Source organism: Penicillium hordei, assembly GCF_028827395.1.
Source record: "Penicillium hordei strain IBT 12815 chromosome Unknown utg000002l_segment0_segment0, whole genome shotgun sequence".
Lineage (NCBI taxonomy): Eukaryota > Fungi > Ascomycota > Eurotiomycetes > Eurotiales > Aspergillaceae > Penicillium > Penicillium hordei.
Genome location: NW_026623143.1, coordinates 4618976 through 4641317, shown reverse-complemented (window position 1 = coordinate 4641317; position 22342 = coordinate 4618976). Strand labels below are relative to the sequence as shown.

General features: G+C 50.8%; 8 protein-coding genes across 8 annotated transcripts; 3 read left to right on the top strand and 5 right to left on the bottom strand.

Moving 5' to 3' along the window:
* Positions 1–28: 28 nt before the first annotated feature.
* On the top strand, positions 29–504 carry N7537_005079 (uncharacterized protein; the record flags this gene model as incomplete). Its single annotated transcript, XM_056896136.1, has 2 exons — positions 29–198; positions 258–504. The coding sequence occupies 2 exons, from the start codon at positions 29–31 to the stop codon at positions 502–504; spliced, it is 417 nt and encodes a 138-aa protein (XP_056755884.1).
* A 416-nt stretch (positions 505–920) lies between these two features.
* N7537_005078 (putative nuclear pore complex subunit Nup133) lies at positions 921–5034 on the bottom strand (the record flags this gene model as incomplete). Its single annotated transcript, XM_056896135.1, has 4 exons — positions 921–1162; positions 1223–4534; positions 4604–4673; positions 4747–5034. 4 exons carry the CDS (start codon positions 5032–5034, stop codon positions 921–923), a joined length of 3912 nt encoding a protein of 1303 aa, XP_056755883.1.
* A 1162-nt stretch (positions 5035–6196) lies between these two features.
* On the top strand, positions 6197–7213 carry N7537_005077 (ACP S-malonyltransferase; the record flags this gene model as incomplete). The annotated part of the gene is made up of 1 exon (XM_056896134.1): positions 6197–7213. One exon carries the CDS (start codon positions 6197–6199, stop codon positions 7211–7213), a length of 1017 nt encoding a protein of 338 aa, XP_056755882.1.
* Positions 7214–7468: 255 nt separating this feature from the next.
* Positions 7469–8292, bottom strand: N7537_005076 (uncharacterized protein; the record flags this gene model as incomplete). The annotated part of the gene is made up of 3 exons (XM_056896133.1): positions 8081–8292; positions 7729–8022; positions 7469–7657 (listed from the first exon to the last, which is right to left on the bottom strand). The coding sequence occupies exons 1-3, from the start codon at positions 8123–8125 to the stop codon at positions 7469–7471; spliced, it is 528 nt and encodes a 175-aa protein (XP_056755881.1). The 5' UTR covers positions 8126–8292.
* Positions 8293–8772: 480 nt separating this feature from the next.
* On the top strand, positions 8773–9643 carry N7537_005075 (NuoB/complex I 20 kDa subunit family protein; the record flags this gene model as incomplete). The annotated part of the gene is made up of 4 exons (XM_056896132.1): positions 8773–8815; positions 8868–9066; positions 9135–9490; positions 9549–9643. The coding sequence occupies 4 exons, from the start codon at positions 8773–8775 to the stop codon at positions 9641–9643; spliced, it is 693 nt and encodes a 230-aa protein (XP_056755880.1).
* Positions 9644–11004: 1361 nt separating this feature from the next.
* N7537_005074 (nitroreductase family protein) lies at positions 11005–11680 on the bottom strand (the record flags this gene model as incomplete). Its single annotated transcript, XM_056896131.1, has 2 exons — positions 11005–11325; positions 11375–11680. The coding sequence occupies 2 exons, from the start codon at positions 11678–11680 to the stop codon at positions 11005–11007; spliced, it is 627 nt and encodes a 208-aa protein (XP_056755879.1).
* Positions 11681–14133: 2453 nt separating this feature from the next.
* Positions 14134–14899, bottom strand: N7537_005073 (uncharacterized protein; the record flags this gene model as incomplete). Its single annotated transcript, XM_056896130.1, has 2 exons — positions 14134–14173; positions 14235–14899. The coding sequence occupies 2 exons, from the start codon at positions 14897–14899 to the stop codon at positions 14134–14136; spliced, it is 705 nt and encodes a 234-aa protein (XP_056755878.1).
* Positions 14900–15407: 508 nt separating this feature from the next.
* Positions 15408–22136, bottom strand: N7537_005072 (type I iterative polyketide synthase; the record flags this gene model as incomplete). The annotated part of the gene is made up of 1 exon (XM_056896129.1): positions 15408–22136. The coding sequence occupies one exon, from the start codon at positions 22134–22136 to the stop codon at positions 15408–15410; it is 6729 nt and encodes a 2242-aa protein (XP_056755877.1).
* Positions 22137–22342: the final 206 nt, after the last annotated feature.

The following is a 22342-nucleotide window of genomic DNA, read 5'->3' as shown; positions in this document are numbered from 1 at the left end:
TCAATCCACCAGTGACCATCCTACTGACATGACAAAACAACCCTTAGTGACCCGCTCACACAAATCCAACGACCGTGAATACCAGGCTGAGGGTGTGATGGGTACTCGTGACAATATACCACGCTACTTCGCAAAGTCCGGCCCCACCGATGCTGATCCTCGCAAGACAAAGAAGGACGGGGGTGGCAAAGGCAATTGGTAATCAATGCACGTCATAGCCATGTGTATCCATCCAGCTAATGCTTGCATTGCCACAGGGGTCGATCAGGAGACGAAATGCAGGACACCAACTACTCGTTCGCCAATGCTAGACGCCGGTCCAACAGTAGCACCCAGGGTCTGTCTGACTTCAACACCAAATTTGAGGCCGTCGAACCGGAGCCTGTGTTCGAGGAAGAAGACCTCGGTGAGGCCGACATGGCTGCGGGGAATGATAATACCGTGACCAAGGTTGAGAGTGCCAGTAGCAACGATAGTGAGGCTGATCACGGAAGGAAGTATTAGGGAGTCTCGGCTATCGTTGTCGCAACTTGAGATTTCCAACTTCCGGGTGTCAAGCAGGTAGGAACATGAACAAGGTAATCTCCAAGGGTCATGACCCGGTGACACGGGAAGCAATATTTATTATGAAAGTCCGAGAAAACAACCACAATCAAACATAACATTCATATTTCACTCACTGCAAGAATGAGAGTCTTATGATCAAGTACAACGTAGCTTTGGGGTTTACCGACGGCCTGAACAATACGACATTGAAATATCTCTTGAGATTTCATAAATACAACATATTATGACCCATTGGTCATTGGATAACCGAGTAAGAGTATCGAAAACGCCGCTATTTCAACCCCAACCCCACGTCAATTGTAGAGAAAATTCAATCGTTTGCTCCAGCAACTTCACCATCAATCATGGGTGCTCTATTTGGGGGGCGATATGTGGACCTCAGCAGTTTCCCGGAGGTTTTGGAACCAGAAATCAAGTTTTCCGACCTCGATGCACTGGCGCAAAATGTCGTTTTCGGTCTGAAGGTCGGACGCCACACGAGATTTTTGCTCTGGGCGGAACCGTGACACAAGAATATCGGAATCAGAATCAGTCATCAGAGCCTCCGTAGGTGAGAGAGGTTTGTAAATAGAGTGCAGACCGGCATTTCGAGGTTCTAGACATAGTCCGTTAGTTAGCCCCATAGTCAAAGTGTTTATGGTTGGAAAAATCCCACCTTCCAAGCATGCAGTTAGTGAACGGTAGAGCGCCGTGTCGGCGACTGAGCTGTATTCAGTACCGTTGGGACCCTCAGCAGCTTTGCCCCGAGCTACCCAATCATCTTTGATCAAGCACCGTCGCCAGATCAACCTCTGCAAAGCCATGAGGTAGGATGGGTCTCGCTGGCCGTAGCGTCCATAATCAAGAACTTGCAAGGCGAGATGGAACTCGCTCCGTGCAATATCACTCTCGGTATCATCTGCCAGCTGAGTAGGGCCCATCAATGTCAGGATATCAATCAAGCCATCGGAACCAACAACCTGTCTGTCGATCAAGGTCGAGAGAGCGTCGCTCAGGATTTCATGAAGCGAGGGCCGATCTTCGAAGATATGCTCTCCATACTGACCGAGAACTAGTTCAAGCGCTGCCTTTCGGTCAATAGCACCTTCCAGGATATGCTCAATGTGCAAGTAGAGAATGTCTTGGACCCCATCGACCTCGACATAATCATCAAGACGCTTCACATCCTCTTGCAAAGTAGAAGTCACACCGGGGGAATCAATTCGCTCCTGCGTCGCCAGTTTGCCTAGCTTGGCTATCGAGATCTCTACACGGTGGCTCCACAAGTCTTTCTCACCGCTAATCGCTAGATTCTCCAATGAGGTTGCGGCAGTGTCATAGTCGTCTTCACCGATGACATCGTTAATCCAGCTCAGGCGAGAATATGCGGGGTTACTTCGGAGGAATCGGGTGACGGCAGATTGGTATTTTCGCATCGTAAACAGCGTTCCTGGATAACCCATCGCGATTTGCCGGGAGAAGTATGCATCTGCCCAAAGGGCGCCGAACTTGTCGAAATACTTGGCGATCAATCGGTCGGCGTCGATCTCGGTTTGGTTCGTGGAAATATCATTCTGGGGTTCTGTACGCGGATGTTGAGTTGCTTTTTGGTCTTGAAGCTCGATGATCAACTCGACCAACGCCCCCATGTCTCGGAAGCTTTCTGCTAGCTCGACGGCATCGGCAAGATGGTCGATACCAGCCAACTTGAAGAGCTGCCATTTACGGTCTTCGACATGGGCCTGCTCAATCGAGACACTCTCATCCATTAGTTTCGGATCTCCTTGCGCAGAAAGCCATCGAGTTCGTTCGAGATGCATTTGACCGATCACGCGAAGGTGTCGATAGCTGTTTTTTGCAACTTGATTCAAAACATGCGTGTCAGGGGCATCTGCAGCCGATGCGGGTGTTATCCATGACCGGCAACTATCCAATTCCAAGTCGAGTAAATGCCCTGCTTCAGAGTAACCAACACCTCTCGATGTCCAAAACTCGGGAAGATCTTCATATCCATCGGAAAGCACACCATCCTCCAAGAAGTCTCCAGTAAGACCATAAAGCGCAACATGCTCATCGCGATATCGGAAAGCAGTTTCCGTGACCGCCAGGAACAGCTCACTAGCCGCTAGGATCTTCTCTGACAATGTGCGCGCAGGGTTGGAAGTGTTGCTCCGGCCGAGCTTGATTGCGTTCTTGATCCATGGGATGATATGCTCCATGCGGTAGGAGTCTCTCAGGAACCATTGACGCACCGGATCGGTCTCTCCGTGTTGGGGGTTGATTGGAGTCTTGAATTTATCGTGCATGGATCCAATGACATGACCGAGGAAAGTCTCTTCGTCTCCATTTTTGATCTTACAGGCCTCTTGAACCTTCCACATAGCTCTTTGTGCTGCAATCTTTTCCGCGGCCCACAGCAGCTCCCATCTTGCCGGTCGACTCAAAGGATTGCCTTGGCGTGATAGTAGTGAGGCAAGATCGTCCAATGCCTTTGCTCTCAAGCGGAGATTTTGCTCTAGTGAAATAGCAGTGGTGGGAATGAAGCGAGTCTCTGACTGGAGCAGCTCCCTGCAGATTTCCAAGGATGCTTGCTCCATTTCCGACGGAGGGAAGTTCAAGTCGCCTTCGCTGGACAGATTCAACGGATTCTTTGCCATGGTCCCAAAGAAAACCGCTTGCTCAAGCTTGTGCTTTGCTGTGACTTGAGGCTCCTCGACATCTTGTTCTGTTGCAGGACGAGGGAGTACCGCCACACGAATTACACCGAAATTCCGAAGCATAAGCACACATGCTGCGCAAGAGGAATCGCTCGATTGGTCCTCTGCCATGGACCCCAGGATTTCGTGGTCTGTACCAGAGCGCAGGTGAATGGTATCTTGGAAAGGCAAAGGCAATTTGTTGGAATCGAGAAGCAGTTGTGAAGATGGACTCTCTTCGACACTTGCCAACGACAAGATAACAAGAGATTGGCCAATGAGAATGAAAGCCGTTTCTTCTGGCTTCGGCACAAATATCTTGGGTTTCGAAGTTTCGAGCTGGGAGGCGGGAATATGGCGAAGATCCACGGGATGCGTTGACAGAACACGACATTCATTTCCTGACAGGTGAACTTGAACCACGAATAGCGCCCTAGTTTCTAACCATTGTGGCGACCTGACAACCAGAAAGAGGCGCCAGGACCCATCGGAAAGTTGAACAGCCTCGTCGGAAGACTGCGGGACAGAGAACGCAAAGTCCACGACTTTGAGCTCTGTATCATTTGTCGTTTGCGCATGATATTCAGGGAGGGCCGCCAGAACTTCGTCCTTGAGATCGTATCGTTTTTTCAGGGTGTTGCCGTGGTTCCAATGCGTGTCCCATACTTCAACCAATCCAGTGGAAGTTGCAATAATGACATCTCGCTGGCCGCGTTGGTGAGAACCACCCGCCCGAACGGCAGTGACCTCTTTTCTCCATGAACCACCTGCGAAGACGCTCTTGATGCCCCCGAAAATTCCACCGCCTCCACTCCCTGCAGTGCTTCTGAGGAAATTCACGAGCACTGAGGGTTTTCCCTGGGGGTCCCTCAGAGTGATGTGTGCTACTCGTCCGGACGAGAACGTGACGATGATTCCTGAAGGCTCCCCATTGAGTATTTCCGTGGCATACTCACCGGAAAGCATGCCAGGGGTGGATCCTTGGATGCCATTCTGCTTTTGTCGGGATAAACCCAGTGACGCGGCACTGGACACAGTCTCCCAGTAAATGACTTTTCCTGTAGAAGGGATGATCACCAAGAGACCCGGGTGGTCTCCTGTAGCCGTGGATAATAGAACTCCGAGTGGGACGGCACCTTTGGGATCCCTGCAAGACTCCGGAATTGATACCGTGAATGTCTCCGACGGAGATGGGGACGAAGCGGGCGCAGAATAGGGCCACACGATGGCATGCGAGCGGGTCAAAGCTAATGCGTGATCATGACCAGGTCCGAAAAAGCACTTGAGGGGTTCTGCGTCCAGAGAGTAGGTGTCAACAAACCGCGACGCAAGGTGAGGAAAAGCTATAGAATTTGAAATACCTGATTGCAAGCCACGAATCTGATCTGGCAAAGATGGTAGTTGATCAACAGTGTAGAAATCTGTACTTGACTTTAAACCTAGCAAGTTAACACTTTGGACTTGAGGGTATGAAGGAACGCGCAAAGATATTCAAGTAACCCACCAGAACGATTGTCCCCTCGTTATTGTTTCCAGATACATCGCCTTGTTTCACAACACGGGTTGATAGATGCAAGTCGCTCATTTGATCCGTAGGGATAATGTCACCGTTTGGCGCAGTGGGTGTTGCTAATTTTGCGAGCTCCCGCCCCAGGTTGGTAGTGGAAGGGGATTCATCTGGGCGTCGCAAGACGGAGCGCTGTCTCTTGGCCTTTGGTGGGTTGACAGAGTCATCTGAGCTTGTTCGTTGGCGTCGACGAGTATTGCGACCACCGGCTTTGGGGACGAACATTTTCAATGTACGCAACCTGTAGTCGCGAGCACACGCTAGCTGGCGAAAGCTTCGAAGATTATTGACCCTTGGGGGTCCGATTCACTGTTCAAGGTCGATGTAAGGTCGGAAAGAAGAGAAAAAGAAAAAGGAAGAGAGGAGAAAGCTCTCCCAAGAAGATGCTTTTGAATTGGAGCACGGTGATAGCAGCGATAGGGTTGGTCAATAACAATCGAGGATGTTTGTCCGAAGGCGGTGAGACAATAACCACATTGTGAAGGTCGGTACATGGATGTGTAAGTTACATGTACTGCTGCATACACTATATTCTGTGTATTATAGAGAGTACTCACAATCAAAATCTATCTTATACTCATATTTCATACGCAAATGGCCATTCAACTGACTTCGGAATAATGTTTTGCATGATTTGAGCCTATTCTGCTTATTGAAATGTGGGGCTCTGCATACTTGGGTAATAAATAGGTATAGAGCAAATACCAATAGAATACATAAACTAGTATATACCAATCTCAATTAGGTATTTAGCTATATTTTATGAGGTTAAAGTACGTAGATAACTAAGCATGTGTATATATTATTAATCGCTCTTAGAATATGAATAATATTAGTATAGCATATAAGAACCATGTAATCTCCATTGAGGTCTATTTATAAATAACAGTCGACGTATACGGGGAAATCTTTGCATAGCCGATTACCCCGAAAAAAGGAGCTCACGTGAATCCCACATCTAACCCCACACGGAGGTCACTACTCCCTTGATAAACACTAGCATGGACTGAAGGAACATTTCTCGCTCGCTCCATGGGATAGCGGATCTCACTCTCGCTACTACGAAATAGCCACCATGCTCATATGTTGTGTTGATACGGTCAAGATCAAGGCCCCAAAGGGTTGCTTAGGGCTGCTGCAACTATAAACAAGATGCTCTCACGGTTGTCGCATTCCAGGGATCACCTCCGACTAAGATCCATTGTGCATGTCACATCGCAAGTTTTGGCTACACCTTCGAGACCGACAAACCTTAATATCCTGTCCTTCAGACGAGACCTGCACACAGCCCTCTTTTTCCCAGGTTTGCCGCCCCCATCCCCCTTTTACCTCTGAACCTCAAATTGGCTGCTAACACACGATAGGGCATGGAGTCCAAAGGGTTGGGATGGCCAACGCTTGGATTGAAAACTTCCCCCACACCGCGACTAAGATTTTGGACGAGATGGATAGCACCCTCGGGTTCAAACTGTCCAGCATTATATCCGATGGCCCCAACTCCAAGCTCAACAAAACGGAGAATGCACAGCCTGCGGTCATGGCAATCTCAGTCCTGATACTTCGTATTTTGGAGCAGGAATTCGGATTCGACATTAAATCTCGGGTCGATGTTACACTTGGACATAGCCTCGGGGAGTTCTCCGCATTGGTTGCCGGGGGCTATCTTAACTTCGGAGATGCTTTACAACTAGTTCGTGGTCGGGCTGAAATGATGGCCCAGTGTACGCGCCAGTTGACCGAACAATCAGGTGAAACATATGGCATGGTTGCACTTCTCTGTGAACCCGAGCACCTGGAAGGTTTGCTTCGAACGGTTCAGGAATTCATTGGCCCCGAATCACCGGGTATTGAATTCGACAGGGATAACCGTGTCCCATCAATTCAACGAGTGGTGGTCGCAAATATCAACTCGAAAAATCAAATTGTGCTAAGTGGTAGTCTTGACCGAATCAAAATCCTTCTGGTCCAAATGCGTCAATTTGGAGGTCACGACCCACGGGCTGTCAGACTGAAAAGTGAGAGCCCGTTTCATAGCCCTGCTATGGCGCTAGCTGCGGATTATATGAGACATGCCCTCGACAAAATCAACATCACATTCCCGGCATCAATTCCATGCATATCAAATGTTTCTGCCTTGCCATTTCAGTCTAAGGAAGACATCAAGGATCTCCTTTCAAGACAGTGCACTGATACGGTAAGATGGTGGGATAGCATTCGCTATCTTGATCAGGAACGAGGCGTGAGGCGGTGGATCGGAATTGGACCAGGAAAGGTCGGTAGGAATTTGGTTGGCAAAGAGGTTGGGAGAGTTGACACCAAAGGTGGTGGAGTGTGGGCTGTTTGCGACCCTCGTGAAATGTCAGAGATTATGGTTGCCCTGGAACAGACTGAAGTCGAAACTTAACACTACCAACCCGAATTAGCATGATGAGATAACAAAATAGTCATCCTTTTCTTCTCTGTTCTATTATCTTCAGAATCCTCATTACTTACACCATACGAAATGGAAATCCAAAGTAGCTTAATGACTAAAGAAATAGTATGGATAATGTCCGAACGGTTTGGTAAGATTATTGCTGTCTAATACGAATGTAAGTTGGGGAAGCTGGTTGACCGAGGGGTTTATCTGTATCCTCAAGATGTGACATTGGTACTCTCCCTACAGAGAAGTACCTGGGGTCCACGACTCCCCAATACGTTTAACATCCGCAACGAACTTTTTGTTAGAGATTGGCTGGCAAGCGGACAAAGAAAAAGCTGTATTCCCGGGAATCGGTACGTGATCGTCGGGGGAATAGAATGGATTCTGCAAAAGCTGGATATATGCACTCTGTAATGCGCGGAATGCCTATATGGAATAGTCAGGGGTTGGGATCTTGTGGCAGATAAGCATTCGCTAAGCATCAAGGACAAACACACCGGCTTCAAATCAGAATCTCTCAAACCATTAATCGCAGCGCCTGCTTGTTTTCCAGCGCTGGCCTCTTCCTGACCGAATAAATCCACAATGATCAATAGTTTTACCCCCGTGGTCGTCAACCATCCATAGGCCGCAAGTCGTTCGTCAATTGCATGTAATAGACCTAGATCCTGATCAATGGATGTTTGTTTGCACCGGATGTCGAAAATGTCGAGACAGGAGTTCAGTAAGAAGGAGAATTCGATAGTGGAATCCGAATATGGGGGAAACAGGGAAATGTGGAGAGGGTTATCCTGCAACCGGGTTAGTATGAACAATTCCAAAGGGACAAGTTGGTAGAGCGATACATACTGCTTTCCCAACCACGCCAATGCAGGCAATTTTGGGACCAGCCATTTCTGAGATAGCTCTTGAAGTGGCAATGTATCTGGACTGGGCGCAATCACTTGAGCTCTTGGAGTTTAGGGACTGATTCCCTTGTCTCGACACCGTGATCGAGTGAGAGTTCTAATTTGGGTAGGTATTATCTCTCCATATAATGTCCACAATGCTCTGTAATTGAGCAGCCCTTTCAAGGGACGGGTACTTTGCAATCAAAATGTAGACAGCAGTGGAGTGGTTGTCTCCAATCCCCCGCGGCATAACTAACCTATGGAGAAGACGCGTTCAGGCATCGAGGCAGCAAAAGGAGCTCAGAGCCAATGACCACACAGGCAATTCCATTTACGAGCAGCTCACCGCTTTTACCATACCAGGTTCCGTGATTGAAAAATACGGCCGTTAAGCCAATGAGCTGCGAGGTAATAGCTTACATCATCTCCATAAAACCGTCGGTATACATCATCTTCTTCCACTCTGGAATCGGAACCTTTTTGGGGTTCTCCTTGTCTTGCAGTTACCCGGAGTCCGCCACCTCTGCCCTCTTGTAATTCTACATTACTTGTCGTCACTGGACGAGGCTGCAATTACCTTGTCTCTTTAACTTCCGGGATCACGACCTTCCATTCAACTTGTTCCTCTCCACCGAAGAGACTTTTCTCAAGATGCTTCCGATGGCGAGGCCCGCCATCTCTGGCGCTCTGTGCGGTAGGGATCTTCTTCGCCTCATCGACAATATCAATTCACTAACAGAAAACAGCTGCGCGACCCCGTTTCGTTGCCTCTATCCCCCGTGCCCAACCCTTCGCGGCCCTCTCGACTTCGTCAATCAAATCAGCGACAGCGCTCGAGCGTCAACCATCAGCAGCCGCCCAGCAATTGACCGCGTCAGGCAAGACCCGCCGAGAGGTGCCTTTGCCCAGCCAGGAGAAGAAGGAGGGTGCTATGCAATATGCCTTGTTCGTTTGCTCTCCATGGCTTTCATCTAGAATGCGCCTCGAACTTCCGCTGACCCTATATTACCCAGGACCACCCTTGATCAGATTGCCAATTGGGCTCGTCAAAGCTCTTTGTGGCCCATGACCTTCGGTCTCGCATGCTGCGCCGTGGAGATGATGCACCTTTCTACCCCCCGTTACGATCAGGATCGTCTTGGAATCATTTTCCGTGCTTCTCCGCGTCAATCCGATGTTATGATTGTGGCCGGTACATTGACGAACAAGATGGCCCCTGCTCTCCGCCAGGTCTATGATCAAATGCCCGACCCCCGGTGGGTTATCAGCATGGGCAGTTGTGCCAACGGTGGTGGCTACTACCACTACAGTTACTCGGTCGTGCGGGGCTGTGACCGGGTTGTGCCGGTCGATATCTACGTGCCTGGATGTAAGCATTTCCTCCTCCCTCACGCTTGTGCTGTTACAATTGACTAACAAAAATCAAGGCCCACCCACTTCCGAGGCACTGATGTACGGTATCTTCCAGCTGCAGAAGAAGATGAGACAAACTAGAATCACACGCATGTGGTACCGCCGTTAATCTCTAAAACCAATGATATGGTGGACTGTTTTTTTGCCTCTTCGGTCATAGTGCATGGTAAACTTGAGTGACTCAACCTGACCGCCGTGGAGTTTTTATGTGTCTTTTTTACTTTGTATATCAATATCAAGCTTCAGGTTCTGATATTTTGTTTTCACTCTCACTTTGATTGGTCTGTTCTCCCTTTTTTTTTTTTGCCTGTCAGAATATCTATTCAAAAGAACTCGAATAAATGTCTCACATACCGGCTTTAAACCTACACATATAGCTGTATCAACCGGATTTTAGACCGTGTATGTGAATTTCCCGATCGGTGTGCCGCCGCTTTATACGGTTATTCTCACTGAGTATCTCACATCTGGGTAGCACAGGGACTATTTCCTTACAATGTTACCTAGTTAATTGCACTAGTAAAATGATACTCAGTGATGCTTAGGGTATGATTAGTAATGTCGGAATAGTGCTCAGCCCTGGAGGTTATGCTCGGTGAGCACTCAGGTGTTGCTCAGTGAACGCTTCCAAGGTCATGTTGTAGGATATGCTTAGTTAGTATTTAGGTCATGCCCACTTCGTATATAGCAAATAAAGGTAGAGGATGAGTTGACGAGAAAGTGCCACTTTAGCCTCAATTTCGACGACAGCGAGGTTGATCTTATTCAAATAGATCTTTCAATAGAACGATTCCGGGCTCATAACTGACAGAAAGCTGGTGTACGAACAATATATGGTATAGATGACCGATATTGACAACTCTAACTAAAATGACAAAACCCGCTAGTTATTTCAACAATCTGTGCGGACATTGATGACTGTAATATGCACTTTTGTATGGTATTTCTGGCACCCAGGGTATAATAACTGGTTTCTACCGTTTCTACCATGTATTGACTTGGTATTCGACAACTTTTATTATTTATTCTAGGGCCTTTTTTAACCCAAGTAATATAGTAAGACATAAGCAAACATTGTTTATTATAAAAGAATAGGGCTCCTTAGAGTTAATGGGTATTTGATACAAGAAATAAAGATCTATACGAAGTTGATTAAGCAGATGATGCATGGTTTAGTTAGGGTCCTCTAGTTAGTACTAAGTTTCGGTAATTTTGGATTGCAGGAAAAAGGAAGTGAAAAGTATCTACTAAGTCAACAGGGGTATATATGAGGTGGCCCGGGACTTTCCAAGGAGACATACGCAGACACTTAGAATAGCAACGTGTTCATCCACTAGCCCTACTGTGCTCTGGGCAGTCTTAAAAGAGTCAGATATTAGAGACCGCAGCACAATCAAGTCTATCGCTATCTACCTAGTAACCCTGTAAGATCATGTCATTAGGCCTCCCCTCAGCCATATCTAAATCTGATCATAGAATCGTGAGTGTCTCGGTAATTGGCAGTTTCGGCGGGTTCTCGGGACGAGGAGCCTGCTCATCGCCATAGTTCAAGTGGGCTTTTAGTTTGTAATCTTCAGGGACCCCTGCGAACTTCTTGATGGCAGCCTCGATGGGTGGAATGGCGTTCATGTGCTGCAGATTGGCTCCGACTCCCTCCAGTTCCAAGGCAGTCCAGACAAGGATCTGATGGATGCCTTGAGTATGCTCTCCCCATTCGCCAAACATATGCCCGGTTGCTTTGTGCGTCTCGGCAGCCTCTTTCGCCGTTTCACCGCGCTCCCAGAAGAGTACCTGCACAGGTTAGATGGTCTGAGTGACAAGTGACAAAGCGGTAACATACGGATCCATAAGCAGCTTTATGGCCTTCGAAAAGGGGGCCCAATTTCTGCCAGAGACCTGGATTAATTGACTTGAGGATCGGCTCAGACTCCCTGAGGATAATGCTCCAGAGCTCCTTGTGCTTCTCCCCATAAGCAAGCGAGATGCGGACGGGCTGAGTATTGTAAGACGAGGGAGCAAAGGAAAGGACTTTGGCGACAATCTCATGAACTCGTTCATCTGAAACCTTGGAGGTTCCCCCCAAGGCACGGACACTGCGACGGTAGGCAGCGGCTTCGAGCCACTGGTCGGTGGTGATGGAGGGCATGTTGGGAGAATGAGAGTAGGTGAGTTTTGAGAAGTGTCTTGGGAGATTTAAATATCTTGTTGTACGCCAGAAAGAGGTCGCAAGGGTGTTTAATGAGCTGTACATTGTGATTTAAATTAATCTTGCTCCGTTATGGGATGCTGTGGCCTTTATAAGAGTGAAGCAAGTGGCTGTGTTTGGCCCCAGCTTGTCTTTCCGCCCCCATAGAAAGTCCGCTTCAACATCGTTTCCCCGGGCTGAGTGGTGGTAAGATAGTACGAGAGAGACGTTACCCACTTTTTCAACAAAGATATTCAGATTAATGTTGTTCCGCGGTCTGACATGCATCCGCACAGGACAGAGACTCTTGGTCAATGGAACGAAGTACGGCCGTGTTTGGGGATCACCCCTTTACAATGTATATCGCGACAAAGCCCTCCGACATGCAGTATACGCCGTGGTATAGAATATATTGTGGTATCGTCCCATGAACCCCTTTAACGCCACCCATAACAATTTCAAATGTAACGTATTTCACAAGCGAGCCGCCCACACAAGCGAGCCGCCCACCCCAACCAAAACGCGTCCATAGATTAGCACTTAGTCAATTCAACCACCTACCATGCCACCAATTCGATCCCGAAGCTCTAAAGATTCAATAGAGCAAGAGGGTAGGATCTTACTAGCTATCCAGGCTTTTAAGAATCGAGAAATCTCTTCAATTCGTGAAATAGCACGCCGCTTTGATATACCACGTACAACCTTACGCGACCGCCTATCCGGCTGTACTCAACGAAGTACTACACGCGCTAATTCATTTAAATTGACCCAAATTGAAGAGGATTCTCTTGAAAAATGGATTCTCTCTATGGATCTACGTGGAGCAGCCCCCCGGCCCTCTATGGTACGAGAAATGGCCGATCTTCTTCTTCAAAAGCGTGGAACTACCCCGGTTCTTTCGGTCGGCCAAAATTGGGTTACGAACTTTGTTAAAAGGCGTCCTCTCCTCTCCTCCCAATTCTCGAAACGGTATAACTACGAGCGTGCGAAATGTGAAGATCCTAAAATCATTATGGAGTGGTTTAATCTGGTTCAAAAGACAATCCTTCAATATGGAATCGATTCCGACGATATCTATAACTTTGACGAGACCGGCTTCGCAATGGGATTAACTGCAACTACAAAGGTTATTACGAGGAGTGAATACTACGGTCGGAGGCCGGTTTTACAACCTGGAAATCGTGAATGGGTGACTACAATTGAATGTATAAATGCTTCTGGATGGGTGCTTCCTCCGTGTATAATCTTTAAAGGCAAAGTCTTTATTGAATCATGGTTCGACGGCCTCCCGGAGGATTGGCGTCTTGAAGTTAGTCCTAATGGCTGGACTTCCGATGAAATTAGCCTTCGTTGGCTTGAAAAGCTCTTTATTCCTAGTACTATACGTACGAAGGGGGTATACCGGCTCTTAATACTTGACGGCCACGGAAGTCATTTAACACCTAAATTTGATGAACTTTGTGAGCAAAATAAGGTGATACCAATCTGTATGCCAGCTCATTCATCTCATCTTTTACAACCTCTTGATATTGGTTGTTTTGCGGTGTTAAAACGTACGTACGGTCGGATGGTTGAAATCAAGATGCGGAATAGGATCAACTATATTGATAAACTTGACTTCCTCGAAGCATACCCCCACGCACGAATTGAAGCTTTTAAATCGGAGACGATTAAAAATAGCTTCGCAGCAGCCGGTTTAGTACCATTTGGACCCGACCGAGTGATTTCAAAGCTCAATATCCGGCTCCGAACCCCGACCCCCCCTACCAGCCGGGGTAGTGAATCAAGCCGGAATTTTACCCCAAAAACCCCTTTTACAGAGAAAGACCTACGTCGACAAGCTTCATCAATTAAAGCTTTACTTCGTACAAGATCTCGAAGCCCGCCTAGCCCGTCAGATCGTGCATTAAACCAGCTTGTGAAAGGCTTCCGTCTTACAATGCAAGGTGCTATCTTACTCGCTAAAGAAAACAAGGAATTACGCGCCGCCAACGAGAAGCAGAAGCAAAAGCGTACTAGATCCCGGAGGCAGATACCTACAGAAGAAGGCCTCTTAGTACAAGAAGCTTCTCAATTGATTCCTGAGCTAGTGGAAGCAGATGAAGCACCCCATGCCGGTGCCGGCATACATGAAGAACCGGCTTTAGAACCACGTACGCGGGCTACACCAAGGTGTAGTGGGTGCAGATCAACTGAGCATAGATTTAATAGATGCCCAGCTAGATAGATTTATTTTAGTATATTCAATTTAATGGAGTTATGGTTGACATATATATGATTGAAATTAGTAGGTTGGTTGGGGTGGGCGGCTCGCTTGTGTGGGCGGCTCGCTTGTGAAATACGTTACATGCTCAAAGTTTGTAGCGAGAAGCCATTCTCGACCGATCTTCCATAGAAACCTTTCCCAGTCATCATTACGGACGGAGTCTCCGTCTCTCTTGCAACTCGGTGAATCTGTTGGACCACTGTCTCGACGTCTCTGCTCTTGATCGGCATGCGATGATCGCCCGCCCACTCCAACAGTGTGGCCTGTACCGGGTCGCAGTACTCCCTAAGCAGGTCTCGGTGATGCTCCAGGCCAGGATCGTTTACCCCATGGACATGCACTGTAGGCAGCCGCAACATGTGCCCGTCAGAGCCCATAGTGAGCCAGGGAGAAGAGGGGTGTGTGAACGGTGTAGCGGCGTCGACCAGACCATGCGGCTGGGGGAGGTCAGGCATGAGCCACACCAAAGGCCCACGACCGGCAAAGAGAATTGCGAACCGGAAGTTGGTGATTCCACATCTTTGCTGCCGATAAAGAATGCTAGCTGCCGCCTTTGCGCCCTGGCTGAAGCCCAACAGGCCAACCCAGTCGCCCGTAGCCCCCTTGGCGTCGTCGGCAGCCATGGCGAGTGCAAGACTGGCGTCAATCGCTGTGGCAACATCCTGGGATGTCAGGACTTTAGACATGTTGTGATCACAGAACCAGACCCTGAAAGGCCCGTAGTTTCTGTAGACCGACGTTACATCTGGCCCGGGTTCTGTACTGGTGAATGGAGCCTGTGCATAGACGAGACGAAAAGAACGTCCAAGGCGCTTCTCGAGCACACGGCACTGCATCCGGAAGATCACGGCGTTGGTGCCTCCGCCGTGGAGGCAGAGGATGCGTGGTAGGTGGATCGTTGCTGCGTTGTTCATGTTGTTGAAATGCAGTACTAGGAAATGGTTTGCTGCTGACCTTCAGGTCCACGGGGAGCCCTGTTTATACGTCTGATATCCTCTCTTCGGGGGGTGGTTACTCCATTAGGGCCAGCTGGAGTTATGATAGTCCGCCTTATCGACCAACGCTGGGCGAGTATCTCCTCAAGTCATGCTGCCTGTCATGACTCAGAGTATCTGGACGATTGGACGATAGGACGAGACAATGCTTTGCTAGGGGCGACCCTTTATGATGTTCAACACCATACGATGCAATTAGGATCTTTCCAGTCGGCTACCCAGAAACATACATATCAGAGGTTAAACCACATTGTTATCTTCCGAGGGACGACTGATGTATTTATGTATGAAATTTTACATAGTTATCTTGCATATATAGAGCGGGTACATGCTTTAGAATCTTGCTATGTAGTTTGAGGACTGAAGAAGACTCGATACTATTGACATTCTATAATAAACAGCGCTATATGTAGAATCACATACACTTCTAATGATGAAGAAACCCCATCGTCTTCCAAGACGAGACATACGACCGAACCACCTCAGCACTCACTGGCCCTTGCGCAGCCATAGTTTTCGAGTGCTCCTTTGAATGCTGCGTGTCCAGCACGATCCCACCGCAAGCCATGCGTTCAAAATGGCTCTCAAGGAACCCCAGCCCCATGGACGCCGGGTTCTGCGCTGGTGGCAGAGATGATTGACGAACTCGCTGGATCCACTCCCTGAAGGGAACGATACCGTGGGGTGGGATATCCAGAGATGCCGCCAAAACCGTCACCATTTCCTTCCACGACTGACCAACAGGGTTATCGACGTGATAGACCGGATAGACCTCTCCTGAGTCTTCGCCGCTGCCGATATTGAGCAGATCCACCATGATGCTGGCGGATTTGTCCACGGGCAGCCAATGTAGCACACCCTGCAGATCAGGAAACACCTTCAGTGCATGAGCACTCTTCATAACAAAAGCAAAGTGCTCGACAGGATTCCAGAAGCCACTTGCAGTTGATCCAGAAATCTGGCCAGGCCGGGCCACCATTGCCTGGAAAAGCTGCGGGTGACGGCGCAGCGTGTCGGTCAACATGCGCTCGCACGCCCACTTGGCCTCATTGTAGCCGCTGGGTATCGCCGCAGCCATTGCCATGGGCTGCTCGAGGACGGGCGACTCGTTCGAAAACCCCGTCACGCCGATCGAAGAGATAAACTGGAATCCGATCCTGCGCGGCTCATCTCCGAGGGCCATGTCGCGCGCCAGATCCAACAGGTTGCGCATAACCTGAAGCTGGGGCTCGAAAGCTTTGAGCGGCCGTGTAGCGCTCATGGGCCACGCGTTGTGGATGATGTGCGTTCCGTGTTGGGCCAGCCAGTTGTACTCCTGGTTCGAGAGACCGAGCTGGGCCTTTGAAGTATCAGTCCCATATACCTGCAGTTTTTCGCGGGCAGCTGGCGACAGTGTTATGCCTCTGGAAGATAGGGCCTCTTCTTGTCGGCTGTCGGGGTGCGTGTCCTTGACCGCGCGGTTGATGCAGACGACACTTGCGACATCGGGGTGCTCGGCGAGGGCTTGAACAATGTGCGATCCTAGGCTGCCGGATGCACCTGTCACGATTACCACAGCTCCAGCACTAGACCCAGTGGTGATAGCGTCTTCAAGTACCGGCGACTCCCAGCCGGCCGTGTAGGCTTCGACTAAATGCAGGGCCTCTGCCTCACGGGCAGCTACATCGTCACGATCAACATTTTGTATCGCTGGGGTGAGTGGATCACTCACCGGATCGTGACTCTTGCTGGTAATGTCCGAGGCGTCGTCCGGAGTCGAGATATCAGAGTCGGTGTCTTCACCCCCCGAGTCTGAGAGCACATCATCGCTCTCGGTGCTGGTCGAGTCAGCGTCTTGACCTCCAGATCTCGCCAATGCATTCGACACGCAGGAAGCAAAGTCACGAATGCTGGTGGCGACCATTGTCTCGGTGCTGTCGAGGGTGCAATGGAAAGTGTTCTCCATCTCGCGCGCCACTTCCATGGCCATCAGGGAATCAATACCCAAGTCGGCCATCTCGCTGTCGAGGCTCAATTCGCTGGCCTCGATGCCGGAAACGTTGGCAACCACATTGCATACTTCATTTGCGATATTGCGTGTGCCACCGACAGGTTTTGCCTTCTTGACGTTTGCCTTGGTAGGTGCCAGCTTGGGGGCAGGAGCAGTGATGGGCCCGTCACGAGGCTGAAGACGGTCAGGCAACGGCAGAGATGCTGTTGCGGTGCTTCTCACAAATGACTTGTCCGTCGTCACTCGTGCCAGGATCTTGCTCATTGTGGCCTTGGGGACGCGGACATATTGCAGGCCCAGGATGACCTCCGCCAGAGCACCCGTCGAGGCATCGAAGACAAAGACATCGGTCACGTAAGCCTTTTCGCCTTGACGTGCGTGGCGAGCGAGGACATGCCAGACATTTGGACCATTCTCCCGGCCATCTGTCCCAGTCTGAGCTTTTGGCGAGCGCATCACCAGCTCGAGGCCGGTGGCAACGAACATGTCGCTGGCGGGGATGTCTGTCAGCAGATTGACGTACATTCCTGCAATTTGGCCGTAGCAGTCTGCCTTGGGGACGTCAAGCCAGGTATCACCGGAGTGTTGCTTATGCACGATGCCTGCACTCTCCCCTTTCTCCTGGCCCACGATGTACTTCACGCCGCGGTATACGGACCCGAATTCGACAACTTCTTCAAAGGCTCGGTACACGTTGCGCCCTTGGAGGGCCTCCACACCCTCATCGTGTGGACCCAATGCCAGAACGGCCTGACACTGGGCGTATGTAACAATGCGCTTCCAGCGTCCAAATTCCTGGAGAGCGGCCGGGTCGGATGATGAGTACATGGCGATGCGGCCCTCGGCGTGCTTGTCGTTGGTGGAAGAAACCCCCGTGCTGTGAATGGTCCATTGCCACTCTGTTTCGGCTGGATTGAGTGGCTCCAGGTCGAGCAAGTACTCCCGCGTCGAGTCAGCGCACATGGGCGAATGACTGAGCATGTCGCGGATTATCGGCGAGAAACCACTACGTCTCCATTCCGGATTGAGACTGAAAAGGGTCTCGATGGCCATGTCAATCTCGAGCGTGGCTGGAGCAATGGGCGCCGTCTTCGCGATGAAGTGGGTTGCAAAGAGACGCTGATACTTGTCTGAGGACGTGTTGATGCGGAACCGAGCCAGCTTGGTCTTCTTCTTGTGCTCCTGGAAGCCCAGGAAGGTCCACATGTCAAGAGAATTAGGGTTGACGTGCTCCTGCTGAGTCTTGGTTCCATCCTGGACTTGAGCAATCTTCATGGCTTGCTCGATTGGCGATTTGAGCTCGAGCCAGTGCCGTGCCTTTTCGAATTGGTAAGGCGGCAGGAGGAGCTGCGCATACTCGTCCTTCTGGAGGCGGTGGTGGGCCCAGAAAGACACCCGTAGCCCCTGTTTCCAGAGGTCGACCGTTGCATCGGTGAGCCTGTCGATGCCATTGTTGGTGTTAGTGATGGAGATGGACTGGAAGTGGTGCGTCGACTGAGGGTTGGCAAGGGCCCGCGATGCCATGACGGTGATGGTCGAATTGGAGCCAGCTTCAAGGAAGATGGCCTCGGGATGTTTCTCTGCGAGTCGCTGTACAGCGTGGTTGAAGAAGACCGGCTGGCGCATGTGCGAGCCGACAAAGGTCCAGTCCAACGTAGAGTCGCCGCCATGCTCAGTGGCTCGTTCTATCGGGATGATGGCGTCATGGAAGGTGGCTCCCTTCCCAACCTCCCCCAGAAGGTCGATGATGCTCTCTACCAAGGCTGAGTGGAAGGCATTGGTGACGTTGAGACGTTTGCTCTTGACCTCCTTTCCTGGCAGCGTGGCGGCAAATGCGTCAATGGCCTTAGTTGATCCAGCCACGGTGAAGCTGCGAGGGCCGTTGTAGCATGCGATGCCCGCAGTTCCGTCGGATTTTGCGTTGGATTCCTGGAGCAGATCTTGCACCAAACCTTTGTCGGCTTCGATGGCCATCATGGAACCGGAGTCAGCCCCCCAAGCGGTCTGCACCAACCTGGCTCGACCGGCGATCAACTTGACCGTGTCATCCAGGCTCAGCACGCCTGCAACACAGAGGGCTGTGATCTCCCCAAAGCTGTGGCCCACCACAGAGACCACCTTGTCAGCGATCCCACAGTCCATCCAGGTCTTGGCCGAGGCATATTGCGTGGCAAAGAGAGCAGCCTGTAACTTAATAGTATCCTGATATGGCTCGCTGGAGAAGATGTCGGGATAGATACTCTTCAGACCGTGAGATGTAATGGCGGCATTGCAGGTATCCAGATGGTGCCTGAACACTGCTGCCCCTTCATATACTGCGCGATTCAGTCCAATGAATGTCGAGACCTGTCCTCCAAAGCACAGAATAACGGGTCGCTCAGGCTTCACGGGCGCAATGCCGACACTGGGGGCTGTGTCCTTGGTAGCCTTGGCTGCCTGAGCAAGCTTGGCCTGGAGCTCGTCCAAGGAACCGCAGCTGAAGATCATTCCTTGAGACAGACTGGGGTTCGATTGCCATTTCATGTTGAACGATACATCGGCGAGACTCGTCGCTTGGTGCTGTGACTGGAGGTATGGAGCCAGTGCGGTGCTGTACGCTGCAATGCTGCGGGCATCGAGGCCGGAGATCCAGAAGGGGAGTCGTTGTCCACCGGACATGGGGGCTTTGGCAGACTTGTGCGCCGAGTGAGCAACGATCGCGCTTGAGTTGGATCCACAAGCACCGTAGTTATTGATCAGAGCCACCTTCCGGGCTCCGGGCCACGACCGCAAGGCCGTGACTACCTCCATGTTGTCCGAGGGCTGTGCGTGGATACCGGGGTTCATGGTGTTGAAGCTGGCTTGTGGAGGGATGAAGTTGCCTCGCATCATCAGCAGCACCTTGATCATTGAGACCAGGCCTGATGCGCCTTCCGTATGGCCAACATGCCCCTTTGCTGACCCAATGGGCAGAACCGTATCACGTTGAGGACCAGCCACGGCATTCCGGATGCTTTGCCATTCAGCAGGATCTCCCACAGGGGTGCCAGTACCGTGGCATTCGACCAACGAAATGTCGCGTGGGTTGACGCGTGCCTTGCGAATCACCTCGTTAAAGAGCGTTGATAGGGATGGTACATTGGGAACAAAGAGCGGCGTGGTGTTGAGGTTCTGGTTGACGCCTGTAGAGCGAATGGTCCCCAGGACAGTATTGCCATCGGCCACGGCGGTTGAGAGCTTCTTCAGGAAGACATAGGCAATTCCGTCGCCTCGACAATACCCATCTGCACCAGAGTCAAAGGGCTTGCACTGGCCAGTCGGGCTGATGAAGCTGCCAGCGGCCAAGTTTTGCGTCCATTGCAGGCTTGTCAAGACATTGACACCACCACACAGCGCTGCTGGGACCTCCCCGGACAGCAAGTCTCTGCAGGCATTGTGGAGGGCTACGGTTGACGAAGAGCAAGCGGTATCAAAGGTCAACGATGGGCCCGTCCATCCAAAGTAATGCGAGACCCGGCCGGGAATAAAACTTCGGAGCTCCCCCGTCGTCGTAAAGGCGCTGGGTGGATGGCAGTGGACGTTGGAATCGTACTCGTAGGAGCAGAGCCCGACGTAGACCCCAACGTGCTTCTTCCTTTCCTGCTCAGCAGCACTTGTCATAGCCAGCTCGTTGAAATATCCAGACTGTTCCAGAGCTTGATAAGCGGCCTCGAGGGAAAGCCGGCCCTGGGGGTCTATTGCCATCGACTCGCGCGGGCTCTTCTTGAAGAACTTGTGGTCGAAAGCATCTGGGTCGCGCACGAAGTTTCCATACCACTTCCGGTTGGGGTCCTTGTCGCGGAAAATCATGTTGGGCGTTATCCGGTCGTCGGTGATGAGCTGGTGCTGCGACTGTCCGGTCTTGAGCATCTGCTGGAACTCTTCCAGGTCGTTGGCTCCTGCAACCTTGAGCGACATGCCCACCACTGCAATTGCATTTTCGTCTGCTTCCTGACTCGGCGGCTCTGCGACTTGCGCTGATTCAGTATTATGGACAAGCTCTTTGGCCCTGTCGTGTGGTCGGTGCTTGGGCACATTGACCTCCTTATACTCAAGCTTAGCACCAAAGGCACGCACCACCGGGGGAGGGAGGGGTCGGTCAAGCCCAAATTCAACGCGTGAGAGCTCCTCCTTGTTCAGCGCCAGCTTCGAAGCGGTGGTGGTCCAGTTCAACTGCTTTACCAGCATAGAGCGCAGGACCATCCCAACCAAGCCCGTTTCTTGACCCGAGACTTGGTTGACGGGTAGTGCGAGCTGGGCAGCATCGGGATACTGCAGCTCAGACATCGAGTGGCACATTTCGATCACGGCTTCGGTCAGGCGTTCGCGCTCTGTTGTCGGGGAGTGAAGCTGCCCCTTGAAAGCGAGCTGGATGGCCGTGACACCAGCTGCTCGGAGCTGCCGGGCCAGCTTTGGTGCGAGGCGTTCTGATACTGTCACCGTAGCTCGGGAGTCGTCTAGGATAACAGATATATAGGCATCGGGAGCCAGCTTCGAGATGATGCGCGCCAGATCATCGCCCTGTTTGCGGGTTCTCCAGGCTGTGGCCAACGAGATTGACCTGCCTTTACCCATCGCTTTGGTCCACTCCTCGGTGGCACCTACAAGGACTGCCATCAGGGCTGCGATGCGCAAGGCCACGGTGCCGTACTTTTCGAATTCTTGTCGAGTGTGGGAGCTGGCAATGGCGACGGCGGCGATCATGCCAGCACAGAACCCAACTGCCTCGACCTTGTCCTCCTTGATTAGCTCTGCCTGTAGGTCGTCGACAACTCTATCAGCGAGTCGACTCTCCAGATAGCGCCAATACTGATCCAGCTGAATGGCCACCATCAGAATCCCGAGCCAAAGATCTGGGAGCTCCGCGTCTGGAGCGAGCGAGTCGACCGAGTCAGAACCGATTCGAAACCACGATTCAAGGTCGGCCAGCAAGCGAGGGCCCTGCATCGTGCTGGCAACTTCGGGAATCTTCTCCGTCACGGCCTCCCAGTACCGTGGCATGCTGGCCAGGGTATCGAGTATCCATCCTCCATTTGGGCCGTTGGCAATCTTCCGGACTTCTTTTTCCAGTGAGTTCTTGGTCTGTGGGCCGATGTGTCCTCCAAAGATGAAGCTTGTTGCTGGACGAGTGTTTGATGAAACCTTCATATTGCTTAATGTTGAGAATGTAAGACCCGCTATACTAGTCTTAAGGAAAGAAATAAATAAATGGTATGTATTTGGTTGCAGAGAAAAGGTCCAGTTCGTTTCTTGTTATAAATACCGTGTAGATACTTAGAGCGCTATTCACGCAATAACTTTCGCGCAGAAGGAAGCTGACACTCGATCCGGGACAAAATATCAGCGAACTCAGC